At 58.2% G+C, this 21,436-nt stretch overlaps 1 protein-coding gene across 3 annotated transcripts in view; it reads right to left on the bottom strand.

The window, feature by feature from the left end:
- Positions 1-2,914: 2,914 nt before the first annotated feature.
- TBC1D22A (TBC1 domain family member 22A) overlaps positions 2,915-21,436 on the bottom strand; it is a 328,211-nt gene continuing 309,689 nt past the window's right edge. For all 3 annotated transcript variants that reach the window (XM_027070417.2, XM_027070418.2, XM_027070422.2), the window contains one exon: positions 2,915-9,487. In XM_027070417.2, the coding sequence (XP_026926218.1) occupies positions 9,359-9,487 (129 nt within the window). In that variant the 3' untranslated portion in view covers positions 2,915-9,358. The remainder of the gene's footprint in view (positions 9,488-21,436) is intronic.

Raw genomic sequence — 21,436 nt, 5'->3', positions numbered from 1 at the left:
ACCAGAACAATCTGGAGCTGATGTCCGTCCCTCCACGTTCTCTTCCACGGGCTCTGAGTCCAGTTCAGAATCACAGGAGCAGAAGCATCAGGCAGAACTAAAAGCTGATTATCCCCAAAGCACAGAAGGGGGTCTGTGTGCCATGAACTCTCAGTCTGCAAACCTTCTAGGAAGAGTGCATACATCTACAAAGACAGCGGTCGAACAGCCCCCTGTGTGGCTGCCCCCAGCCTGCTGGGTGTGGGCCAAGGTCAAGGTGCAGCCAGCAGCGGCTCCCCAGGCCCACACTCCACTTTCGGCAGACCCCGGGTGAAAACCCCCCAGTGAAAATCCCCAGTGAAAACCCCCCAGCCAGCCTTTTCTGGTGCATAAGGACCCAGGACCCCTGCCCAGGCCACAGAAGTTAAGAGACAATAACGCAGCTTCGTGGTCCAGTGTAGGGCCCAGCAGGCTGTCGTTGACTCTAAGTCTAAAGTTCTTTCTTGTCCAGCAAGAGAGCGGATGTCCGCTCGAGAGATGTCCGCCATTCTAGAGAAGGCAAATGTCCGGGAGAAGACAAGAGCCCCGATTAAGGGTCCTTGCTCTATTTTTATTAGGATCAGAAGGCTCACAAACGTGGTGATGGACGTGCACAAAGAGAAAATGAAACTGGGAATGTTAACTCATGGAAGCGAGGGAAAGGGGGTTCAGGGGTTTGGGTTAATGCAAAACAAAATCCTGGCGCTGGGCGGATGGGAAGACAGGAGGCGCCGTGTCTGTTTATCTCAGCTAGCCTAGGGGATGAGACAGACAGGGCACGTAACCTCAGGGCTAACAAGGCACCTTTCTTTTGTTAATCAGCTCTGCTCTGGGCAGCTTCACCCACAGTGCAGCGGTCTGTAGTCCTCAGCATCTGCTTACCTAATTTGATCCACCTTTCCTGTGAAAGCAGCTTTCTGCTATGGTACTATAGTCTGGGCTGGAGGCCTTTGTGAAGGGACAGGTCTGTGACCCCACCCCAATCCCCCATCCAAGTTTTCAGTGAGCATTTATCTACTCAGGGTTTTATTTCCTTCTTGAGTCAGGTTTTGTATTTTTCTAGAAAATTGCCCATTTCATCCAGGTTTTCAAATTCTCAAGTATAAAGCTCGTCGTAGGATGCACTTAGGATTTAAAATAATTAACAGACCATATTTTTACTGCAGTTTTTAAGTCACAGCAAAGTTAAGTGGAAGTTAAGAGACTTCCCATATATCCCGCCCCCACCATGCACAGCGTCCGTCAACATCCCCCACCAGACGGGCACTCGACACCCTCCATGAACCCACACTGATAGGTCATCATCCCTAGTTCCCACTGGTGACCGGTCTGTGGGTTCGGACAAGTGCAGGACCTGGATCCATCATCACAGCACCATACACAGGCGTCTCCCCGCCCTGCAGACCCGCCATATTCTGCCTGCTCATCCCTCCCTTGACCCCTGGCAGCCACTGCTCTTTTTAGTGTCCCCACAGTTTTGCCTTTTCCAGAATGTCTTATAGATGCAATCACACAACACGCGGCCTTTTCAGACTGGCCTCTTTCACTTTATAACATCAAAGCTTCCTCCTCAAAGTGTCTTCTCATGGCTTCACAATTCATTCTCTTTGGCGCCAAATAACATTCCACTGTCTGCACGGACCACTGTGTGAATCCACTCACCTACTGAGGGACATCTCGGCTGCTTCCAGGTTTTGGCGATTATGAATCAACTATTCGTCTGTAGCTTTCTGTGTGGACATAATTTTACACCTCTGGGTGACTACCAAGGACAGCGGCTGCTGGGTCATAGGTTTAGTTTTGGAAGACACCGCTGAGCTGTCCACGGTGCTGAACCATCCTGCGTTCCCAGCAGCCGTGGACGAGCATTCCCATTGCTCCCTGTGGTGGAGTCTTGTTTGAATTTGCATTTCCCAAGGACATACCATGTTGAGCTTCTTTTAAGGTACTTATTTGCCATCTGTGTATTTTCTTTGGTGAGGTGTCTGCTAAGGTCTGTAGCCCATGCTTTCATCAGGCTATTCATTCTATTGTTGAGTTTTAAGGGTTTTTGTATATTTTGGTTAACTGTCGTGTAGCCAAAGATTTTTGCAATGATTTTCTGCCCGTATGTGGCTTGTCTTCTCATTCTTTTTTTTTAATGTTTTTTTTTTATTTTGTTTTATTTATTTTTGAGAGAAAGAGAGAGAGAGAGAGCACGAGCAGGGGAGGGGCAGAGAGAGAGGGAGACACAGCATCTGAAGACAGGCTCCAGGCTCCGAGCTGTCAGCACAGAGCCCAACGTGGGGCTTGAACTCACAAACTATAAAATCATGACTTGAGCCGAAGTTGGACATTTAACTGATTCAGCCATCCAAGTGCCCCCTCTTTTTTAAAATGGTTTTTTTTTTTTTTTGAGAGAGAGAGAGAGAGAGAGAGACAGAGTGTAAGTGGGGGAGGGGCAGACAGAGAGGGAGACACAGAATCTGAAGCAGGCTCCAGGCTCCGAGCTGTCAGCACAGACCCCAATGCGGGGTTCGAACCCACTAACTGTGAGATCATGACCTAAGCTGAAATCGGATGCTTAACCGACTGAGCCACCCAGGCGCCCATCTTCTCATTCTCTTGATGCTTATTTTTAAAGTCTCTTCAGCTGTAGTTGCCTTTTTTCTTCTAATATGGATTTTATCCTTTAGAAATGTGTCTCTTCTTCATTCAACAAACATTTATTCAGCCTTTACAATGTGCAAGTGCTATTTCTGAAAGCAGGAGATGCGCCAACTACAAAGCAGACCAAGACCCCACCCTGGTGCAGCTGTGCTGTTCCTCTGTTCTTTCCATTTGTTACTCATTTCCATTATTTGTGCTGTTTTCTCTTCCAGCAACTTCTGCTTCTGTATCATGCTAATCTTCATGGTTTTTCTTTTTTTGCACTTTTGCTCTCATATTCTATTTCCAGCTTAAATTGAATGTGGAGCTAAATTCTTTTAAGTATCTATTGTCTTCTAAGAATGTATTTTTAAGGCTATAAATTTTCCTCTAATTACCGTGTTAGCTGCATCCCCCAAGTCTGCTACTTTAGTTTCTTACTGTCGTTTTGCAATTTTCAGTATGATTCCACTTCTACTTTAGGAGGTTATTTATATGTACATGGGAGTTTTGGCATTTAAGTTTTCTCTCATTGGTTTTGATTTTTAACATTATTGCACTCTGGACAGAACTTATGGGCCTGTATACTATTGAGGCTTTGGGTTCTTAAAATTTCCTTTGTGACAGGTCAAACGTTTGTAAGTGTTTCTCATGTGCTAGAAGTAAATGCACATTGTTTGTGGAAAGCAAAATTTTATTAGATCAAAAAATGATTTTTCTTTAAATCTCTCCTTTTTAAACTTTCCCCTGCTCAGTCCACATTTTCTGCAACAGGTGCGTTAGCACATCCCATGCGCCGTGGAAAGGCCGATCTTTGTCCACAGTTGTGTCGGTCTTTGCTTTCAGATGGGGCTACGTTTTTTTATTTACACAGACTAGAGACTGGCATGCTCTGTGATCGTAGGACATACGAGCCCCTTTGTCCTGTGAATGCTCTTCAAATACGTTTTAGGAGAACACAGATATTCTCGGCCATGCTTTCTTTTGGTTAATATTTCTCACACTTTTTTTCATCCTTTTATTTCAAACTTTGTGCCTAGGTGTATCTCTTGTAAACAGTATGTTACTGGATTTTATGGGGTTTTAAAAAGTATGATGCGAATCTCTTTGCACAGGTGAGTTTAAGTTACCATGACCCCTTGCTTACGTGGACTTACACGGCCCATGCTATTTACCACATTGTCCCTTTGCTTTTTCCAGATCCTCTTTCCCAGCTTCTCTGGACTTGATCAGTTTTGTTCATTTGCTTTCTTTTCCCCTCTCCTGGAAGTTATACACTCTATTTCTACCCTTAAATTAAAAAAAAATTTTTTTAAGGTTTATTTATTTTTGAGAGACAGAGACAGAGCGTCAACGGAGGAGGGGCAGAGAGAGAGGGAGACACAGAATCCAAAGCAGGATCCAGGCTCCGAGCTGTCAGCACAGGGCCTGACGTGGGGTTCAAACTCATGAACCACGAGATCATGACCTGAGCCGAAGTCGGACCCTTAACCAACTGAACCACCCAGGCACACCTCTTCTACCCTTAAATTTTAAATAGTTTCTTAAACTTGCATTTTCTAAGACATTCCCAAGTAACCCGGCTGAGCAGGTCCGCAGCCGCCTGCCGCAGGTCCCTGAAGATGGGGGGGGCCGTGGGTTCTCTGCCAACTCACCCACTCCCCGCCAATGACGGGAGAATCCCATCACAAGGTTTCCCTGCTATCCGAAAGTGGACCATTCCTAAAATCTTCCCTAAGCCAAAGTGGCATAAAGAAAAGAGACAATTAACATTAACTTGTATGAAAAGATGTCTCAGTATTCCCGGACCCAAAAAAATCACCTCTTAGGCTTTTCTGACGCCTTAGGGCAAGCACATCTTGCTAACAGATGCACAAAGTAGCTTGAGATAAGGGACTGATGCCGACAGACATGGTTCAGAGCTGTGGCAGCCGGATGCCGAGATGCTGAGTGTGTGGTGGGGAAGGAGCTGGGCGACATCATTCTCGCTGCATCTAAAACAGCCCGTTGTGGAACCAACGCTGAATGCCACTTTCCCCTTTTGCCTTTTTTCATAAAAGCGACAGTCCTCTCTGGATGTCTTCTGGTTAGAGAAAACAGGTACCAATGTGGGTTTTTCGTAAAAGTGACGTGGGGTAATGCAAACTTTTGAAAAGCAGGGGACACCTCTACTAGAAATCCATGCTGGAAAAGCACTCAGAAACATAGATGTTCATCACAGCATCATTGGCAATGGGAGAAAACTGGAAGCAACTTGATGTACAGTAAGGGAATAAATGAATTATGTTAATCCATGCAACACAATATTATGCAGTCATTAAAATCATGTCTGACGAATTTTAATGATAGGAGAAAGCACTTAGGATATTAGCGCTGCGAGGTGTCCTCTGGAGGGCTCTTTCTTTCTTTCGGCAGGAAGGAAACAGACGCTGCCCAGCGCCGGGGGACGTGAGGGAGGCTGGGGTCGAGGGGAGTGATACGACGCACCCCCTCCCCAAGAACGGCTAAGGCCATCCCAAGTGTGGGTGAGGACGTGGGGGAACGAGGACCTTCGTGCCCTGCGGTGGAAATGTAAACTGGAAAACCACTTTGGCAAAGAGTCTGCCATCATCTACGAGAGTGGCTGAAATACACCACCCGGCCCTGCAATTCTACTTCCTGACGAGCACCCGGCAGGACGCTGTGCCAAGGGACACGCACGCGGTGTTCACAGCAGCAGGATTTGTAACAGCCCCAAACCGGAAACAACCCAAATCTGTTGTGGCCCATTCATACAAGGGGAAAGTGACAGAAAGGAACAAACCACAGCTACCCCAGACGCGGCGTCCACAAGCAGAAAGCGGGGAAAGGCGAGTCGCTCACCAAGAGGGATCCTGTGCAACTCCTTCAGACAACAGAGCTGGGGTGGCGTGAACGCTGGGAAGAGGGGCCCCCCGGGAGATGCGGGGTGCGGGCCAGGGGCTCTCCTTGACCACAGCTGTGGGGCCCGGTGCCCGCTTGGGGATCACTCACGGGGCACTAGATTTGTGAGGTGCCCCCTTCTGCGAGCATTACGCTTCGGTCTAAAAGTAGAAGCGACAACAAAAGCCGCTGAGAAAAACATAAAGACAGAGAGAGCAGACTGGTCTTCCATGGTCACGAAACAAGCTGCCACCAGCTCGGCCCAGGGCCGCCCTGCAACTGCCGACGGAGCCCCACGTCTCATGCCCGCTCCCCCCACTCGACTGTTACTGACGGGCGCGTCTTACTGACCTCTTGTGCCCCTCCTCCTGAAGAACTGCCTGCTTTCTGTGCTGTGCGCATTCTTACTTCCAGAGTTACTTCCGAGAACCCTGTACGTATTCAGGAACGTAAGCGTCTCACGTGTCTGCTCAGCTTGCTATCACTGATCCTCGCCTGAGCGCTGGCCGTCCTCACGGCTGCTCCGCGCTGCATCGGCCTGGGTTGTGTGGTCACTGGCGTCACGCTAGGAAAGCCGTTGGCCACTCCCTGTTACAAAAATATCTATTTGTATTGTGGGCACTTTAGGGAATTTTAATTTGTATGTTTAAACCCATCTGTCTGGAATGCATTTGGATGTGTATGTTTTTTTCCCTAGAGGAACAATCAGCTTCCAATTGGCAAGGGGACGGGCTGGGAGTTAGATCCTTTGCGTGTGGTCACACGGCGGCTGCTGAATCAGGGGCCGCTGGACAAGGGAGGCAGGCCTGGAGGACGAGCAGGGCAGACCCCTGGGCAGCCATGACCCACGGTGCCGGTGCCAACGAGCAGCAGGCAGGGGGGTAAAGGAGAGAGGGTCCACTGGGGTGGGGCAGGACGGGGGGCATGCTGCGGGAGGGCCCCCACTGCCTGACACGGAGCAGTGGTGGCCCACGTCCTGAGTAAGCTTCACAGGACGGTGGCTCTGACCGCACACCCACCGGCCGTGCCCCAGCCGGAAACGTCCAGCTCAAGGCAGACGGCACCCGGAGGCCCAGGCACGTCAGAGACGGGACTGGCCTGTTCAAACACAGAGGGGGCTCCTCCCACCTCAGAGCCAGGCTCGGCACCGGCACAGAAGCCCTGCCCACCGGCTCGTCCTTTGGGGCACACAGGCCTCCACCCCGACCTTTCCCTGCCTCCCAGGACCTCACCCCTCCCTGGCGTGTCTGACCTTGCTGGGACCCGGCTGCCCCAGGAGCTCGTCTCTGGCACTTTCCACGTGGCAGCAGTGCTGACAGGCAAGGCCTCCCCAGGTGGCCTGGCAGGGGGAAGCTCACGGGGATGGGGGTCAGGGGCGTACCTCAGGACCCCGGGGCTCGAGCCACCTGTGGGGGCTGAGACCCTGAAGTGGGCCCGAAGAGCCGGGCCACGAACGCCAACAAATCGCGACTACGAACAGCAGCGGTGGCCAGCTCTGAGCTGTGACCCGCACCGGAGCCTTCCACCTTCCAACCGGGGAGGGCCGCTGCGTCTTCGTCCCGCGAGCACAGTGACAAGGTCTGGGCGTCAGCCCCAGCTCAGCGTGGCACTCAGCCACAGGGGGAGGGTGAGCATTATCACCCGGCAGGGTCTCCTGCCCCCCACCCAGGGACGGCACCTGACCCCACCCCACCAGTGGACGGCATAAGACGGCAGAGAGCAGAGCACTGCCTGGGGAGTCCCCACCATGGAGGGAGGTGCGGATGTGGGGTGCCGAGGGGCACGGGGCACCGTAAAAGCAGCTGAGAAGCTGGGGCTCACGGGGCCAAGAGGGTGGGAGCCAGGAAGCAGGGATGGCTACATCCCGGGTCCCGGAAGGCACTCGACTGCTGTGGCAGGGTGGGGAGGCCCCTCCTGTCCCAGGCCGGCCTGGAGGTGACCCCCAGCGGTGCAGGGCTGGGGTCTGGGGCCCAACCCGAGTACGACTGACCCCTGCTCTGCCTTGAACCTCTATCTCCCTGAGAGGTCCCCCCGGGATTCGACAAGACTGGGTGCCACGCCCGGGTCAGGTCTGGCACACATGCCCCACCCTCAGCTGTCCCTGGGCTCCCCCGCTCTCCTAGGAGAGTCCTTGAATCAGGCAGAGGCTGGGGGTTCACTGCATCTTTATTCCCATTTGAACACATCGTATTCCAGACAGAACACCCTTTAATCGTTCCAAATCGACCTGCTCAGACTCATAGGCACTCGCGCATCAACAAGCCTGCATTCAACTTCAGGGTCAGACACACACGCACAGGAAAATCCATGCGGACCCTCATTTAAAGTCGCAGATCCTCCTGTTTGAAGAACAAACGGCCTCGAGAGGCAGATGTTTGGGGGGCCCAACACCTTGGCCGCACGGAGCGCTCTGAGCTAAGACAGCAGTTCCTGGGGGCCGGGGTGGGGGAGGGGCTGCCTGCACACGGCCATGGGCGGCTCTTCCTGGAACCGGGTGCCCCGGCTGAGAAAGGGTGCAGGCCGGAGGGCCGCTGGGTTCTGGAGAGGAACCCCTGACCCCAGGGGCTGGGGCTCTGAGGCAAGCCCTCTGCTGACCTGGGAGCACCTCCCATTCACAAGGCATTTTGTGCTGATTTCCACACCACATGTAATGACCGAGGAATGTTTTTAATGAGAAAAAGGACACACATGTCACAGGTGTGTATGTACTCAAGTCCCGTTTGCAGCCTCCCCGCAGCGTCCTCACGCCGAGCTGTGCAAACACGGGGCGCTGGCCTGGCTGTTCCGGGACCAGAAGCAGGTGCCAAGGACAAGGACCTGTCCCGGCTGAGGGGTCGGAGTTGTCCCCAGAGCCTCGGAGCATCCACGTCCCTGCCAGCCACACGCCTGCACAGGCAGGGGCGGGTGGAAGTGTGCCGGGACCCCGCAGAGCCCCAGGCAGGCCAGTCCAGAACCTTCCGCACTTGGGCTCTCTGCTTGGTGACCAGCGAACGGCGGGGAGCAAGCATGTCTGTAACCCGCCGGAGACGTGGAAGGTGCGGCCAGGCTGAGGCGAGTGGTACGAGAGCTCCGATTATCGAGGCCGAACCCTGCCCATCCTGCGGGCCCAGCGCAGAGCGCAGGATCCCTAGCCTCAGCCTGTGTGGCTCGTCCCCGGGGCCACAGGGCCCTGAGCCCCTCACCTCCCGGTGGAACAGCACAGGGCCTCCTGAGGGCTGAAGGCGCCTTTTGAAGAGGACGGGATGCAAAGCAGGGCCTTTACTCCGCTCCTCCCCCCTGCTCCCGAGCCAGAGCCTCACCAAGAGAGAAGGGACAGCCACAGCAAAAGTGACGGCAGTTACAGGAACAAGGCCAACGCCCAGAAGCCCTGTGGGGACGGAGACTTCACAGGTTAGGGCGGTTCACTTCTTATTTTGTCTATATTTTATTCTCTTTCACTCAACAGAATAGGATTTTTGCATTTCAAAGCAGGTATGAGATGGCCACCACCTCCTTCTGCCCCTGGCACCAGACAGCAGGCCTCTCCCGGAGGGTCTGGCTCTCGGGCTGCCACGCCCTGGGGGCTCCAGGAGGTGGTCATTTGGCAAGGACGCTCCGGGGACAGGGAGGGAGACGCCCACCCACCTCTGGCCCCCTGAGCGGCCAGGACCCTCCCCTGGCTCTCTTTGGTATCTCAGGCAACAGAGGCGCCCCCGGCCAGGCCCCAGCCCTCCCCTGCGCCCGGGCCTGGCCAGCCCCCTGGAGGGCAGGCCGCTCCAACAAGGCCTCTCCTTGGCCACCGGCCCGCAGCCACGGCTGTGCTGGCCCCGGCTCACTTCTTGTAGTGATTGGGGGCATCCGCGAAAGCAAACTTCAGGCGGTAGGCCTCCGCCAGCAGCAGGCTGATGTCTTCATCGCCCCAGTGGGCCGTGGGCAGGTTCTGAAGGAAAAGCAGCAGCTCCTGGGGGGAGACAGACAAGCCCGGGTCAGAGGAGGTGACCAGTAGCGGGGCGGGGGCTCCCCTCGGTGGGGACTGGCCAGCAGTGGGGATGAGCCAGAGGGGGCTCACAGCTTCCTAGACGCCGTGAATCGCGTCCCCCCCCCTCTGTACCCTGAAAGGCCCCAAGCCCCGTGGCCAGGAGGAAGGCCCGGAGGAAGGCCCTCATGTGCCCCCCCCATCCCTTTTTGGCGATGCTGCTGGGACGCAGAGGGCAGTGCTACCCACGCTTCACAGCTGTGACCTCTCTGAATGGACCCCTCGTGCTCCACGGTGCGGGTGCTGGTCTGGGTGGCGGGGGGGGGGGGGGGGGCGGGTGCTGGCTGGCTGCAGGTGCGCCACCCCAGCCCAAGACCCTGCAGAATCCAGAAGTAGGGCCCCCTACCCCCTGGCCTGGGTCGACTTCGGGCCCAGATTTCTTTGCCTCCAGCGACATTCCTTCAGCAGGGACACTAGGGCCATCATGGACAGGTGTGTGCCCCTGCTGGGTGGGCGGGGGGGACACACCGTGGAGCCCCTGTCACAGTCTTCACTTGATACTCTGTTTCCAGGAAAGACCAGGCTGCAGACCCTCGGCTGCCCCCAGCCCACCCCCATAGGACACAGGAACTATCTCAAGAGCCCACGGTTTGGAAACCAGAGTCAGAGATACGGAGGAAGGTGCTGGACAGGAAAAACATGGCCCAGGGCCTCAGCGATACACGCAGCCCTCCCTGCACACTGATCAGCTCCTCTGACGGACCACAGTCCTCGTCCAGAGCAACCAGCGACACCACCAAGGGCGGGGTGGGTCTTGGGGGCCACAGGCCCCAGCACCCAGGGGGGTTTAGCAGGACTGGGGAGGGCTGTGTGGCCAGGATGGCTTCCCGGGTGGGGGGGGATCTCCAGGGAGGAGGAATGGGGGCCTGGGTCATGGGGTCAGGGCAAGGCCGGAGGCCAGACTCCCTCTCAGGGGGCAGGCTGGCACCATGCAGATACCTGCCGGCTCTGGCCCCTCCCACCCGCCCAGCCCATCAGACCAGACCCGAGTGAGCCCAAAGGGTGGCTGGGGTTCCAAGGGGCTGGTGCCACTCCTCCAAAGTCCCAGCAGGGAACAGGGCACAGGGAGGGCCCCAGACTGGGGCTGCCCCTCCCTGCCTGCCGAAGGGGAGACTCACACAGGCCCCACCCGCCGAGCCTCTTGTCCCCCCAAGGCTGCGACCAGAGGGTGGGAGGCATGAGGAGGGGCTGCCGAGAGAGAGGCAGGTGCTCCATTCACATCCTGGCCCAACCCTGGGCGGACCCTCCTCTCCGAGCCCCACCCCTTCATCTGTGGGCCAGCGCTGGGAGCGCTCAGGCCTCGGGCTCCGCAGCACGTCTGGACTCACACCCGCCACTGCCCGCCTCGGGGGCGTGGGGGGCCTCAGGCTCCTCATCCGCAGAGTGGGGTCTCAGTTCCCGCCAGGGGCTGGGCGCGGAGCCACGCGGCGCCTCGTGTCTGCTGTGCCGTGCAGGGCGCTCCCCCCGCCCGTGAGCCGCCCCCAGGACCCCCCTGCACCGGCGCCTCACCGCTGCCGCTTTACCCCATTTCCTGTTGCATCTGGGATACTTTGTGGGGGCCTTGAAATTGAATTCACGGAGCAAATTTCAGTGGCAGAATGTCCCCAGGGACACATCAACATCAATCTGCTGTCTTTCACCATTAGGTGCAACTTACACGGACGCCAATCCAATTCTGAGCAGGTCGTAAATAAATACCTTTGGTTTTATTTTTAATCCACTTCGCTTCATATTATCATGACCTCGCTACTTGCGAGGTGAGAAGCAATACCCTCCCATTACGGTAACTCACCAACCCCGCTGCACACTCAATTTCAGAATCTAATTTAGTCCCCCAGGTTCACTGGATGGAGGGAGAATAGAAAAGCCCAGCGCCTCGCAGCCTGCAATGCTAAAGAAGGAAAAATCTATCCGGTTGACCTTTACGGGAGGCAAAGAACACAGCCAAACGCGTCCTTAAATACAGATTTCTTCTTTAAAAAGGCCTGTCTTATTTATGCACCGGGCAGAGATGGCTCCGATCCGGGAGGCACGGACGGTTATTGGCCATGAGCTGTTTTGCATTACCCACATCATTCAGGTAAAGGGCCATCGCTCGTGAAGCTGTCAGCGGGTCACATCCCAGGGGTCCGGCCCTCCCTGGCGGCGGGGGGGGGGGGGGGGGGGTCTGCCTTTGAAGCAACGGTGGACAGGAAGGGCTGCGTCCCACAAACCGCAGAAAGACGAAACGGAGCTCCATCAACAGCGCCCTGCCCTGTGAGCAGACATGACAAGTGACAAGGAGAGGAAGGTTTGCTCACGGCGCTGCCGTCCTAAGAAATCAGACGAGCCGGGTCCCTGTAAGTCTCTCCCCGGTGCTCCGCGAGATGCCGCTTGTCAACACAGCCGCAGCAAGAGTGCGCCCCGGGGCACCTGCCATTCACTGCTAGCCCGTTACCACGTGCTCCGTGGGCACCTGACCTGTGCCGTCCGCGAGGAGGGCCCCGCCCGCACACCTGGAGGTCTGCGCTTCTGAGCCCTGTCCACACCTCAGAATCAGCCGGGGAGCTCCAGAACCCCACTAACACCCAGGTCGAGCCATGGGACAGCCAGCCCGGAATCCCAGGGGTGGGCCTGGACATAACGGCCCGCCTCTCGGGATGATGAGCGGCTTGGCCCGCACTCCGGACACCCTGACGTTCCGTCGTGAGCCTGTGGATGGCAGCCAGACTTCCCTGTCACAGGCCATCCCCCACGGAGGCCACCAGTGCCCCCCTCCCAGGTACCGGCGGGCCAGGTGCACACAGCCCCGGCACAGGCAGGGGTGTTGTTGCAAGCCCCCGGGGAAGTGGGTCAGAAGCCCCGAGATGGCCGTTCCCAGCAGTTCACCACCACAAACAGCACGGCACGGGACACCTTCCACCTGGAAATGGGTGGGTTCCAAGAGGAGCCTGCTAACGTGAGACAGCAAACGTTTTCACTTCAGGTGCTTCTCACCAACAGGGTTTTATTTTTCCAGCCTGATGAATCACACCGCCATGTGCAAAGCAGGATCACGTGTGTGTCCCGGGAAGGACGCAATGGTGACACGCCAGCACACCTGGGCTCCAGGAGAGTGGGCCGGGGCCCCTCCCAAGCCCCCAGAGCTCCCTGTCTGGCTGGCCCCTTGCGGAGGCTCCCCGGAGCGTGGGCTGAAGTGGCAGGGCAAGGGAGAGGCAAGCTACGGCTCAGCCGTCAGAGGACCTGGATCCAAGCCCCGCTCTGCTGCCGTCATGACCCACGGCCCTCTGCCACGGGGTGACCGGCCTCCTCTGTGACGTCTAAGTGCAGGCATCCCTGTACCCCCGAAACAAAACGTCCGGGCCGTGGTGGCGCTCGGTGTCAGCGCTTGGCGGCCCAGTGAGCCTGCCCGCCAACAGGGCTCAGATCCCAGTCCTGCCTCGGTTGGTCTCACGACCCTGGGCGAGCCTCCCGACTCTGTACCTCAACCCTCATGTGTCAGCGGGGACAAGAATGTCCCTCCCTCCCTGGGTCGTGAATGCGTGCAGAGTGCCCGTGACAGTGTCCGTAGGTACAAAGCACAAACTAAGTGTCCCCCGCGGCTGCGAGGACCCACCACTACGGCGTCGTGCCTAGGATTCAGTCCCCGTTAGCACTCAGTCATCATCGCCACAGTCACCGCTCGTGGTCAAAGTAAGAGTGGTAGTGGCGGGAGCAGCAGTTTTGATAAATAAGTGATCATCCGTGGGAAACACAGATAGTTTAGCAGGTAAGTTTAACAAGAAATGCAATTCTCGCTGGATGGTCCGCCCAGAGGGGCAGCGCAGGCATGCAGCGGGTTCGGGGGACAAATGTCCAAGGGAGGAAATGCATCCCAGGTGCTGACCCGCAGCCGTGGACCCGGGGAGGCCCTGAGCCTTTGCGGTGGCACTGAGGCTGGTCATCCTGAGGCCGCCAGCGAACAGGAGAGGACACTGCTTCTCGGCCTCTTTGGCCCAGATTTTCAAGTTCTAACGTCAGGTACAAAATGAGTTATGTTTACCTTAAAATCTTCCCAAGGAGCGACCGAGCATAAGCTGTTAGGTGCCCCAGAGACAGGGGCCGAGCCATCGCTCTGCTCTGTGCCTGGATCACACCTGGACAGGGCTCTCTCTGCAAGCCCCTCGGCCTCCCCCTGCAGCTGACAGATCCGGGGCCGCTCGGAGGGACGCTGCCCAGCTGCTTGGCCACAGGGCTCCAGGCTCCAGGCCCCAAGAACACACCCCTTGGCCAGTGAAGGTGTCTGGCCCTCCCTGGGCGACAGGAAGTTGGGTCTGTCTGCGGAAGAGAGGAAGTAGTGTGGCCAGCACCCGGTGGAGGCGTAAGCAGGTGTCTCCCGCTGGAATGGCAAGTCAGGAGCCACCGAGCGAGAAAGGACAGGAAAGGACCCAGGAAGGGCAGACGCTCCTGACCTCATCCGTCTGTCCATCCCTTTGCTCGTGACTGCGCACCAAGCGTGGCCTATGTGCCCAGCACAACGCAGCAAAAGCCAGCAGCTCTGGGGCCCAGGGGCCCAGCCTGAAGGGGCACCTGAGCCGGCATGTGCAGAGGTGAGGACCGGGCGACAGACAGGTACGTGACCACGAAATGCAAGACATTCGGTCCTGCGCAGTCATGACCGGCCCTCCTGTCCGCCAGCCACCGCTGAGCCCCCGTGGGTGTGCGTCACGGAGAGCGCACCCCAGACTTCTAGGAAGAAGGGCCTCCCGTCAGCCCGGCCACCACAGAGCCCCTCAGGTACCCATCACAGAGAGCAAATTCCGGGCTTCTAGTAGGAAGTCTGCACAAAATCTGTAAAGTGCTTCTTAATAGTGCTCATGTTGATTACAGGTTGAAAGATGGTATTTCCGATTTCTGGGTCAAATAAAATATTAGCTAATTTCACCTGGTTTTCTCCACTTCTGTGAGGCCACCAGAAAATTCAAGATTTCCCACATGGCAGGGATGATGCTCCACAGGACGGCCCTGCTCTGAGGAACACGAAGAATCCCACTTTCCAGCTGTGCCTACTGCCCCCCACCCCCCACCCACGGCGAGCAGCCTGGCCTGCAGATGGCGTGGACCAGTGCCTTTCTCCGTGGACCCCCTGGCAGAGAGAACATACCGGAAGGCCCCCACAGACAGCGGGAAGGGCGGAACACATCGACGCCTGCTCCTCCGTGTGGCACAGAGCACACAGAGGTCAGCTTAAAAGCTGTTTGAGTCAGGGGTTTACAAATTGCCAACTCGCAGAGATGAATAAATTAATCACGACGGGGCTAAAAGGGCCCATTTGCCGACCCTTATTATCTTTCCCCTTCACTGGGAAGGAAGAAACAGGAGTCCCTCGCTGACACACGAGTCAGGTAGCAGGGCTAATTGGTTTAACTCCCTTTTCCATCCACATTCCGATGTTCGATTTGTGCAGCTTGGCTAGAAAACCTCACGGCTTGGGCACTCCGGCCATCTGCAAGGCAGGCCCTGGTGTCACCCGGGGGGGCCTGGGGGCGCAGGGCAGCAGCATGGGGCTGCTGGTGGGTGGGCCTTGGGCACCTGCCAGCCAGTCTTCTGGGGGAGGAGACCAAGGCACAGGCAGGCCGGACGCCTGGAGCCAGGCCCTGGGTGGCTTGGAACCCACAGCGCAAGGCGAGGCCACAGCCCAGGTGGCCGGCAACCCCGGGAGTTGAGCCCCTCATCTAGGAGGTGGGGACTGTGACCAGGACCGCTCTAGGCTCGAGGGCCTGCGTGTCAGAGCTGAGCCAGCTGCAGAACAGGTGCTACAGGAAGGCGTCGGCCGCGTCACCGTCATCCTGTCCACACCCGAGGTCCCGGGCACTACTCACGGCCCCTCGGAGGACACAGGAGCAGTCCCTCGCAGGGCTGTGCTGAGAATGGAGTCAGCACACCCGGGTGGCACGATGCCTGGCACGCGGGAGCCCGTTACCATGCTGTCACCGCTGCCACCACCAGGCCACCACTGCCACGCCTACTCACAGCTGAAGGTGGATCGGTACCCGTGTCCCCCGGGCGCTGACGTGCGCCCTCTGTGAGCACAGGGCCGGTCGGGCCACTGCAGCCGGCCTCCCGCCCGCCCTGCTCCCGGGCAGCGCCTCGGACCACACACTGCAGGGGTCGGGGGTCATGGTCCCCCGAAGCCATGGCCCCTGACAGCCGGCAGAGGGACAGGTCATTTGTATTCCTGCCCGTGCAGGAGCTGCTAGGGTCTGATCCATATTCAACATAAAATCTCTGTTCTTGGTAAGTACACGTGTAAAACAGCACATAAAAAAGCGGCCCGGATTAAATTGTACCAGAAGGGGTTGAGGCGTCTGCCGCAGTGCCGGCGGCACGGGGAGAATGCTAACGGACGCCGGGAGCTCCGGGCTGGGCCTCGCTGGGCACCCCCGGGGGCGGGGAAGGGGCGGGGCGGGCACGCGGGGCGAGCACGGGAGCCGGGACCCGTTGGGCCACCTTCCCTGGAACGGCGTGGCTCTCCCTCTCCCGCCGCGGTCCTCTCGCGTCTGCTCCTGGCGGCCCACCTGGGCCAGGATCGCTTCCCACGGGGACAGCGCCTGCCCTGCTCCAAGTGTCCCCACGGGTCTGTGGGAGCAGGCGTGGCAGTGGCTGGCGTGGACTGGACTGCTATTCAGCCTGCCATGACCACCCGGGGCCGTCGTGTGCATCCGCGGTCGGTCAACCACAAAGCTGCCCGCTGTGCGTTGCTCACTTGGTGCCAAGCACCGCGCTGCACGGCGACCGTGACGACCAACCCTGGGGGCACCCACCCCTCATGTCTACAAGGATCCTGGGGGACCCCCACCCCCAGTGCCAGGGGAGACTGAGGCTGCAGAAAGCAGAGTCAAGCAGGCTGGGCGTGGGGGCTGCCCACCCCAGACCTGAACCTGACCAGCACACGGCGCTCACTGCGTGCGGGGCTGGGCACCGCCCCGTCCTGTGTCCCCACTCTCCTCTCAAACCTAGAAGGGCATCTCACCGGAGCCCTGCAGCCCCGGGCTGGCGGTCAGACAGCGGAGGCTAAGATGGTGGGTGGGGTGACGCTGGGGGAGCCAGAAAGTCCCTCAAGGAGGCGGGGGGCCAGACCTGGTAAACCACGTCTCTGTCCCGCCCCCCGATCCTCGGTCTCTGGGCACCGGCCACGGCTGCGGGAGGGGCCCTCCCTTCTTTGTCTTAGCCCTTGTCTCTCCATCCCACGTGGTGCCCTTTACGTCAACAGATGAAAGAACACAGGACACAACCTGACATGCGGTGGACACGCAAGTCACCGCTCGGGAGGGCCAGTCCTCTGGCCAAGCTCCCGCCCGTGCGGGAGGACCCGCCAAGTCCTCTCCTGCGTCCCCACCAGTGACTGACCCAGCCCAAGAAGGGAGCCTCCCTGCCCTCTCCAGGGTGGTGGCTATGCTGTGATGTCCTCACGGTCACATCCTCACCTCACCTCCAGGACGGAGAAGTGGCCGGGTAGCACCCACTTGCCCGATGTGGCCCCCGGCACCCGGCTACCCCTGGGGCCACCTCCACCCCCACCCCCCGACCTACGACAGCTGATTTCTTTGACAATCCAGTTATTAGCTTGACAATCCTGTCAAGTTCTGGACCAAACCAGGGCTAAAAATAGAAGCTTGTGACAGCCGGCTGGGACAGACGGCCAGCTGCCAGGCTGGCCAACCCGCTGGTGACAGCCTTCCACGAGGTGCAGAATCGAAGGTGACACCGTCGTAGAGCGATCTGAGGCCCCGATGGCTCAGGGAGGCACGCTGTCCTTGTAGTTAATTTGATACTTCTTTTCCAAAAAAGGAATTCTAAACAGAATTTGGGTCCTGAAAACACGAGCTTGGCACGAGTGCCCCAATCCAGGCAGCCTTTCTGCTTCACGTGTCCACACTCACCAAGGGGCGTCCTGTCCGCACACAGGGAGTACCCGAAGTCCCGGCGTGGCGATCAGAGTCGCCTCCTCCCGTGGGCACCTTTCCGCCTTGAGGGACGTGGGGCCAGGCGGCTAGTCACAGACAGGGCACGGCAAGATGTCATTGCGGAGGTGTCCTCGCGGACGGCCCACTAGGGAAGGACGCGCACGTCCAGGAGGAGGTCTAATCACCACCTCCAGTGGTCCCCCAGTGTCAGTCCTCCCTGATCCTCCCCTCTTCCTGAAGCCCCCCCCCCCCCCCGCCAGCATCCCCGTGCCTGAAGCCCCCTCCCACTGCCTGGCCACCTTCCAGTGTCCTCGGTAACCCTCCTCAGTGCCAGGCCCTCTCTGCCCCTGCAGCCCTCCCCAGGGGATGTCCTCCAGGGCCAAGAGCACCCCCCATCTCTGTCCCCACCATGACCACGCCCTGAACTCACACGTCTGATGGCTGCACACCTGCACGCCCTGGCGTCTAAAAGGGTCTCAAACTGGGCATGGCTCCCCTGCCCTGGCCCTGCCCCCCCCCCACCAGCCCTCCCCACCCCCCTGCGCTCAACTGGGAACGACATGAAGGGGCCCACGCTACCCTCCTCAGCCCTAGGTGGCGGCTGAGACACCGAGGCTTCCTCTCCGCCAGGGAGAAGGGCCGTCAGGCGGGGCCGCGGCTGCAGCCCAGGCACGAGCACATTCCACAGCAACACATCCCACCTGCAACGGCTGCGTCTAAACAGGGGGTGACACCGATGTGCACAGCTGACTTCAGACTCGCTGGCAAAATGGCATTTTCCTTGTGCTGAACGCCGTAAATCTGTTTCAGGTCTGGGTCTCACACCGACTTGCCCGCCGCCGGGGAGGCCGGGAGGACAGACGCGCGGTGTGGCTCAGCTCCGCCAAGGCCAGCCTTTGCACCCGCGCCTACCGGGAGCCGCCGGCCTGGCTCAGGCCGGGGGGCCGTGGGGGGTGCGCCCAGAGCCACAAGAGCAGAGGGCGGGGCACACATCGGGGAAGCACCTCAGGGCACCTGGAGCGGGTGCAGAGTGACAGCACCCTGAGGGGGCAGGTCTGCGTCACGGGCTCCCGGTGAAGGAAGCCGCCATTTTCTCCCTGACCGCGCTGCTCCAGAAGCTGCTCCCGGACCCTCGGAGGCTGCGGGGAGTGACTGACCCCCACGGTGTGAGCCCCGCAAGCCCACCCAGGGTCCGCCCTCGGGGACCACATGCCACGGGGCCCTGGGCCCCATCTCCCGCAGCACGAAACTGGGGAGAACAAGGTCATCCGCCACACCGGGCACAGCAGGGTCCGACACGAGAGGACGCAAGAAGGGGCTCCGTGGTGACCATGTAATCCCGGGCACGTGCCGTGTGTCCACCACTCTCCACGAGGGGGTCTCCTGTGTCCTGGTCCCATGTGGATGCAGGGACCGTGCAGAGGGCACGCAGCACCCTAAGCTGGTTGGGGGGTGAGACCCAAGGGGGAAGGGCACACTCAGGAGAGGGAGCCAAGGAGGCTGCGAGGCTGGTGGAGGCTGGGGCACTGGCCCGGGGACCTGGAGGTCACTGGAGGTCCCTCACGTGTGCCCAGTGGTCAGCACGGGGCTGGCTGCGTGCCTGCTGAATACGCATCGTGCCCACAGTGGGCAGGCCAAGAAGCGAAGGGCTAGCCATGGAGGCACCAATAACACAGGTGCAGACGGGCCAAGGCACAGGGAGCCCCGGCAGACCCCCCGCAACTGAGCTGGACGGAGAAGGCTCCGGGGCCCGCTGGACACATTGGGCGAGGCCCAGAGGTCAGAGTGCAGGGTGAATCCTGGGCCACGGCGATCAACTTAAAAAAATACTTTCAGAGCACTTTTGGATTCACAGTAAAATTGAGCAGAAAGTACAGAGACTTCCCACCTACCCCCTGCCCCCCCAACAGCCTCCCCCATTATCAGGATCTCCCACCAGATGCTGTGTCTGTCATAACCGATGGCCCCACAGCCACACATCACGGCCACCCAGAGTCCGCAGTCCCACACGAGGGTTCACGCTGGGTGTTGTACGTCCCACGGGTTTGGACGAACAAACAGTGACACGTGTCCAATGCTGTTAATGTCACACAGAGAAGTCTCGCTGCCCTGAACATCCTCTGTGCTCCCCGTTCACCCTTCCCTCCTCCAAACCCCTGTCGATCACTGGTTCTTTCACTGTCTCCACAGTCGTGCCTTTTCCGGAACGTGACGTGGAGCAGGAATCAGACAGCGTATGGCCTTTCCGCGGGCGTCTTTCGCTCACTGATGCGCATTTAAGCTTCATCCCTGTGTGTTCATGGCCTGGTGGCTCCCTTCGCTTTAGCCCTGAAGAATACACCCATCATCTGGATGGACCACAGCTTACGTGTCCATTCACCTGCTGAAGGACGTCTTGGTGGGTTCCAAGTTCCGGTGATTATTACGAATGAACACCCGTCGGTAGGTTTCTGTGTGGACGTAAGTGTTCCACTCCTTTGGGCAAACTGCTGGGTCGTATGTTAGGAGTCCGTTCACCTTGGTAAGGAGCCACCACGCCATCCTCCATGGTGGCCACGCCATCCCGCGTTCCCAGCGGCCGCGGACGAGCGTCCCCGGTGCTCCGCGTCCTCGCCAGCGCTGCGTGCCGTCGGGGAGGCAGACGCCAGCCATGCTGACGGACGCGATTCTCGGTGTTGTCGTCTGCACTTCCCTGACGGTGTGCCATGTGGAGCACCTGCTCGTGCTCGTGCGCGGACTTCCCATCCGTACGTCTTCTTTGGTAAGGTGTCCGCACAAGATCTTCTGCCCATTTTTTAATTGGGTTGTTTTCTTCTTGAGTTTGAAGAGTTCTCTGCATACTCAGGACAGTGGCCCGTTATGAGATCTATTTTGCAATGATTTTCTCCCCGGTCTGCGGCTCGTCTTCTCATTTTCTTGACAGCGTCTTTCACGGAGCAGAAGTTTCTCATTGCAATGCTGTCCGGCTCATCAATTATTTCCTTCACGGATCGTGCCCGTGGAGTTGCATCTAAAATGTCATCACCAAACCCAAGGTCATCTAGGTTTCCTCCTCCATGATCTTCGGGGAGTTTTCAATAAAACTTTACGGTTTACACATAGGTCTATGATCTAGTTTTTAATTTTTGTGAAGACTGTAAGGTCTGTGTCTACGTTTTTTTGCATGTGATGTCTGGTTGCTCAGTGCCACCTCCTGAACGTCTTTGCTCCTTTGTCAGGGATCGGTGACTGTATCTACACGGGTCCACTTCCGCACTCTGGATCCCATTCCGTTGATCTGTTTGTCTGTTCTGCCTTTGGGGACACCACGCCGCCTTGTGGGGAGTCTTGATGCCCAGAAGGCAACGCCTGTCCTCCGACGGTCTTCCTCTCTGTATCGTGGGGGCTGCTCTGGGTCCTGTGTCTCCATATGAACCTTGGAATCAGTCTGCTGACGTCCCGGGGCGCCGATCGACTTGGGATTATGAAGAGGGGAGCTTACAGGGCCCCGGGGGCTGAGCTCCCAAGGGCTCTGACCACTGCTCTTCTGACGCCCTGACTTGAGTGGTGGGCCCCACCCCCAGCCCTGGGCTGCAGGAACAAGTGAGGATAACCAGGAGGGGCCTGGACACCCGGCTCCGGGCCTGTGGTGTCCTGCTCTGGACCGGGAGATGCACTAGTGAGGACACCCCTGCTGACGCTGATCTTGGGGTGCCCCCCACATTTTTCTCACTTCATCCAGCAAGCTCAGGGAAATGTACTATATCCGTTTTACAGATGAGAAGCCGAAGAACAGACTTGCAAAATGGCTTTTCACAGCCATGCGAGAGGCAGATGACCAAGCCAGCAGGCTAAGCCCCCCACAAAGTCAGCAGGACCCAGGCCCCACTCTCTTAGGACAGACGAGGGGTCCCGGTGTTCACTCAGGTCCAGAGTGAAGGGTTGGCAGCGGGCTGGGCCCACGTGGCCG

Source organism: Acinonyx jubatus, chromosome B4 (assembly GCF_027475565.1).
Source record: "Acinonyx jubatus isolate Ajub_Pintada_27869175 chromosome B4, VMU_Ajub_asm_v1.0, whole genome shotgun sequence".
Lineage (NCBI taxonomy): Eukaryota > Metazoa > Chordata > Mammalia > Carnivora > Felidae > Acinonyx > Acinonyx jubatus.
This window is presented reverse-complemented; position numbering and strand designations above follow the sequence as displayed.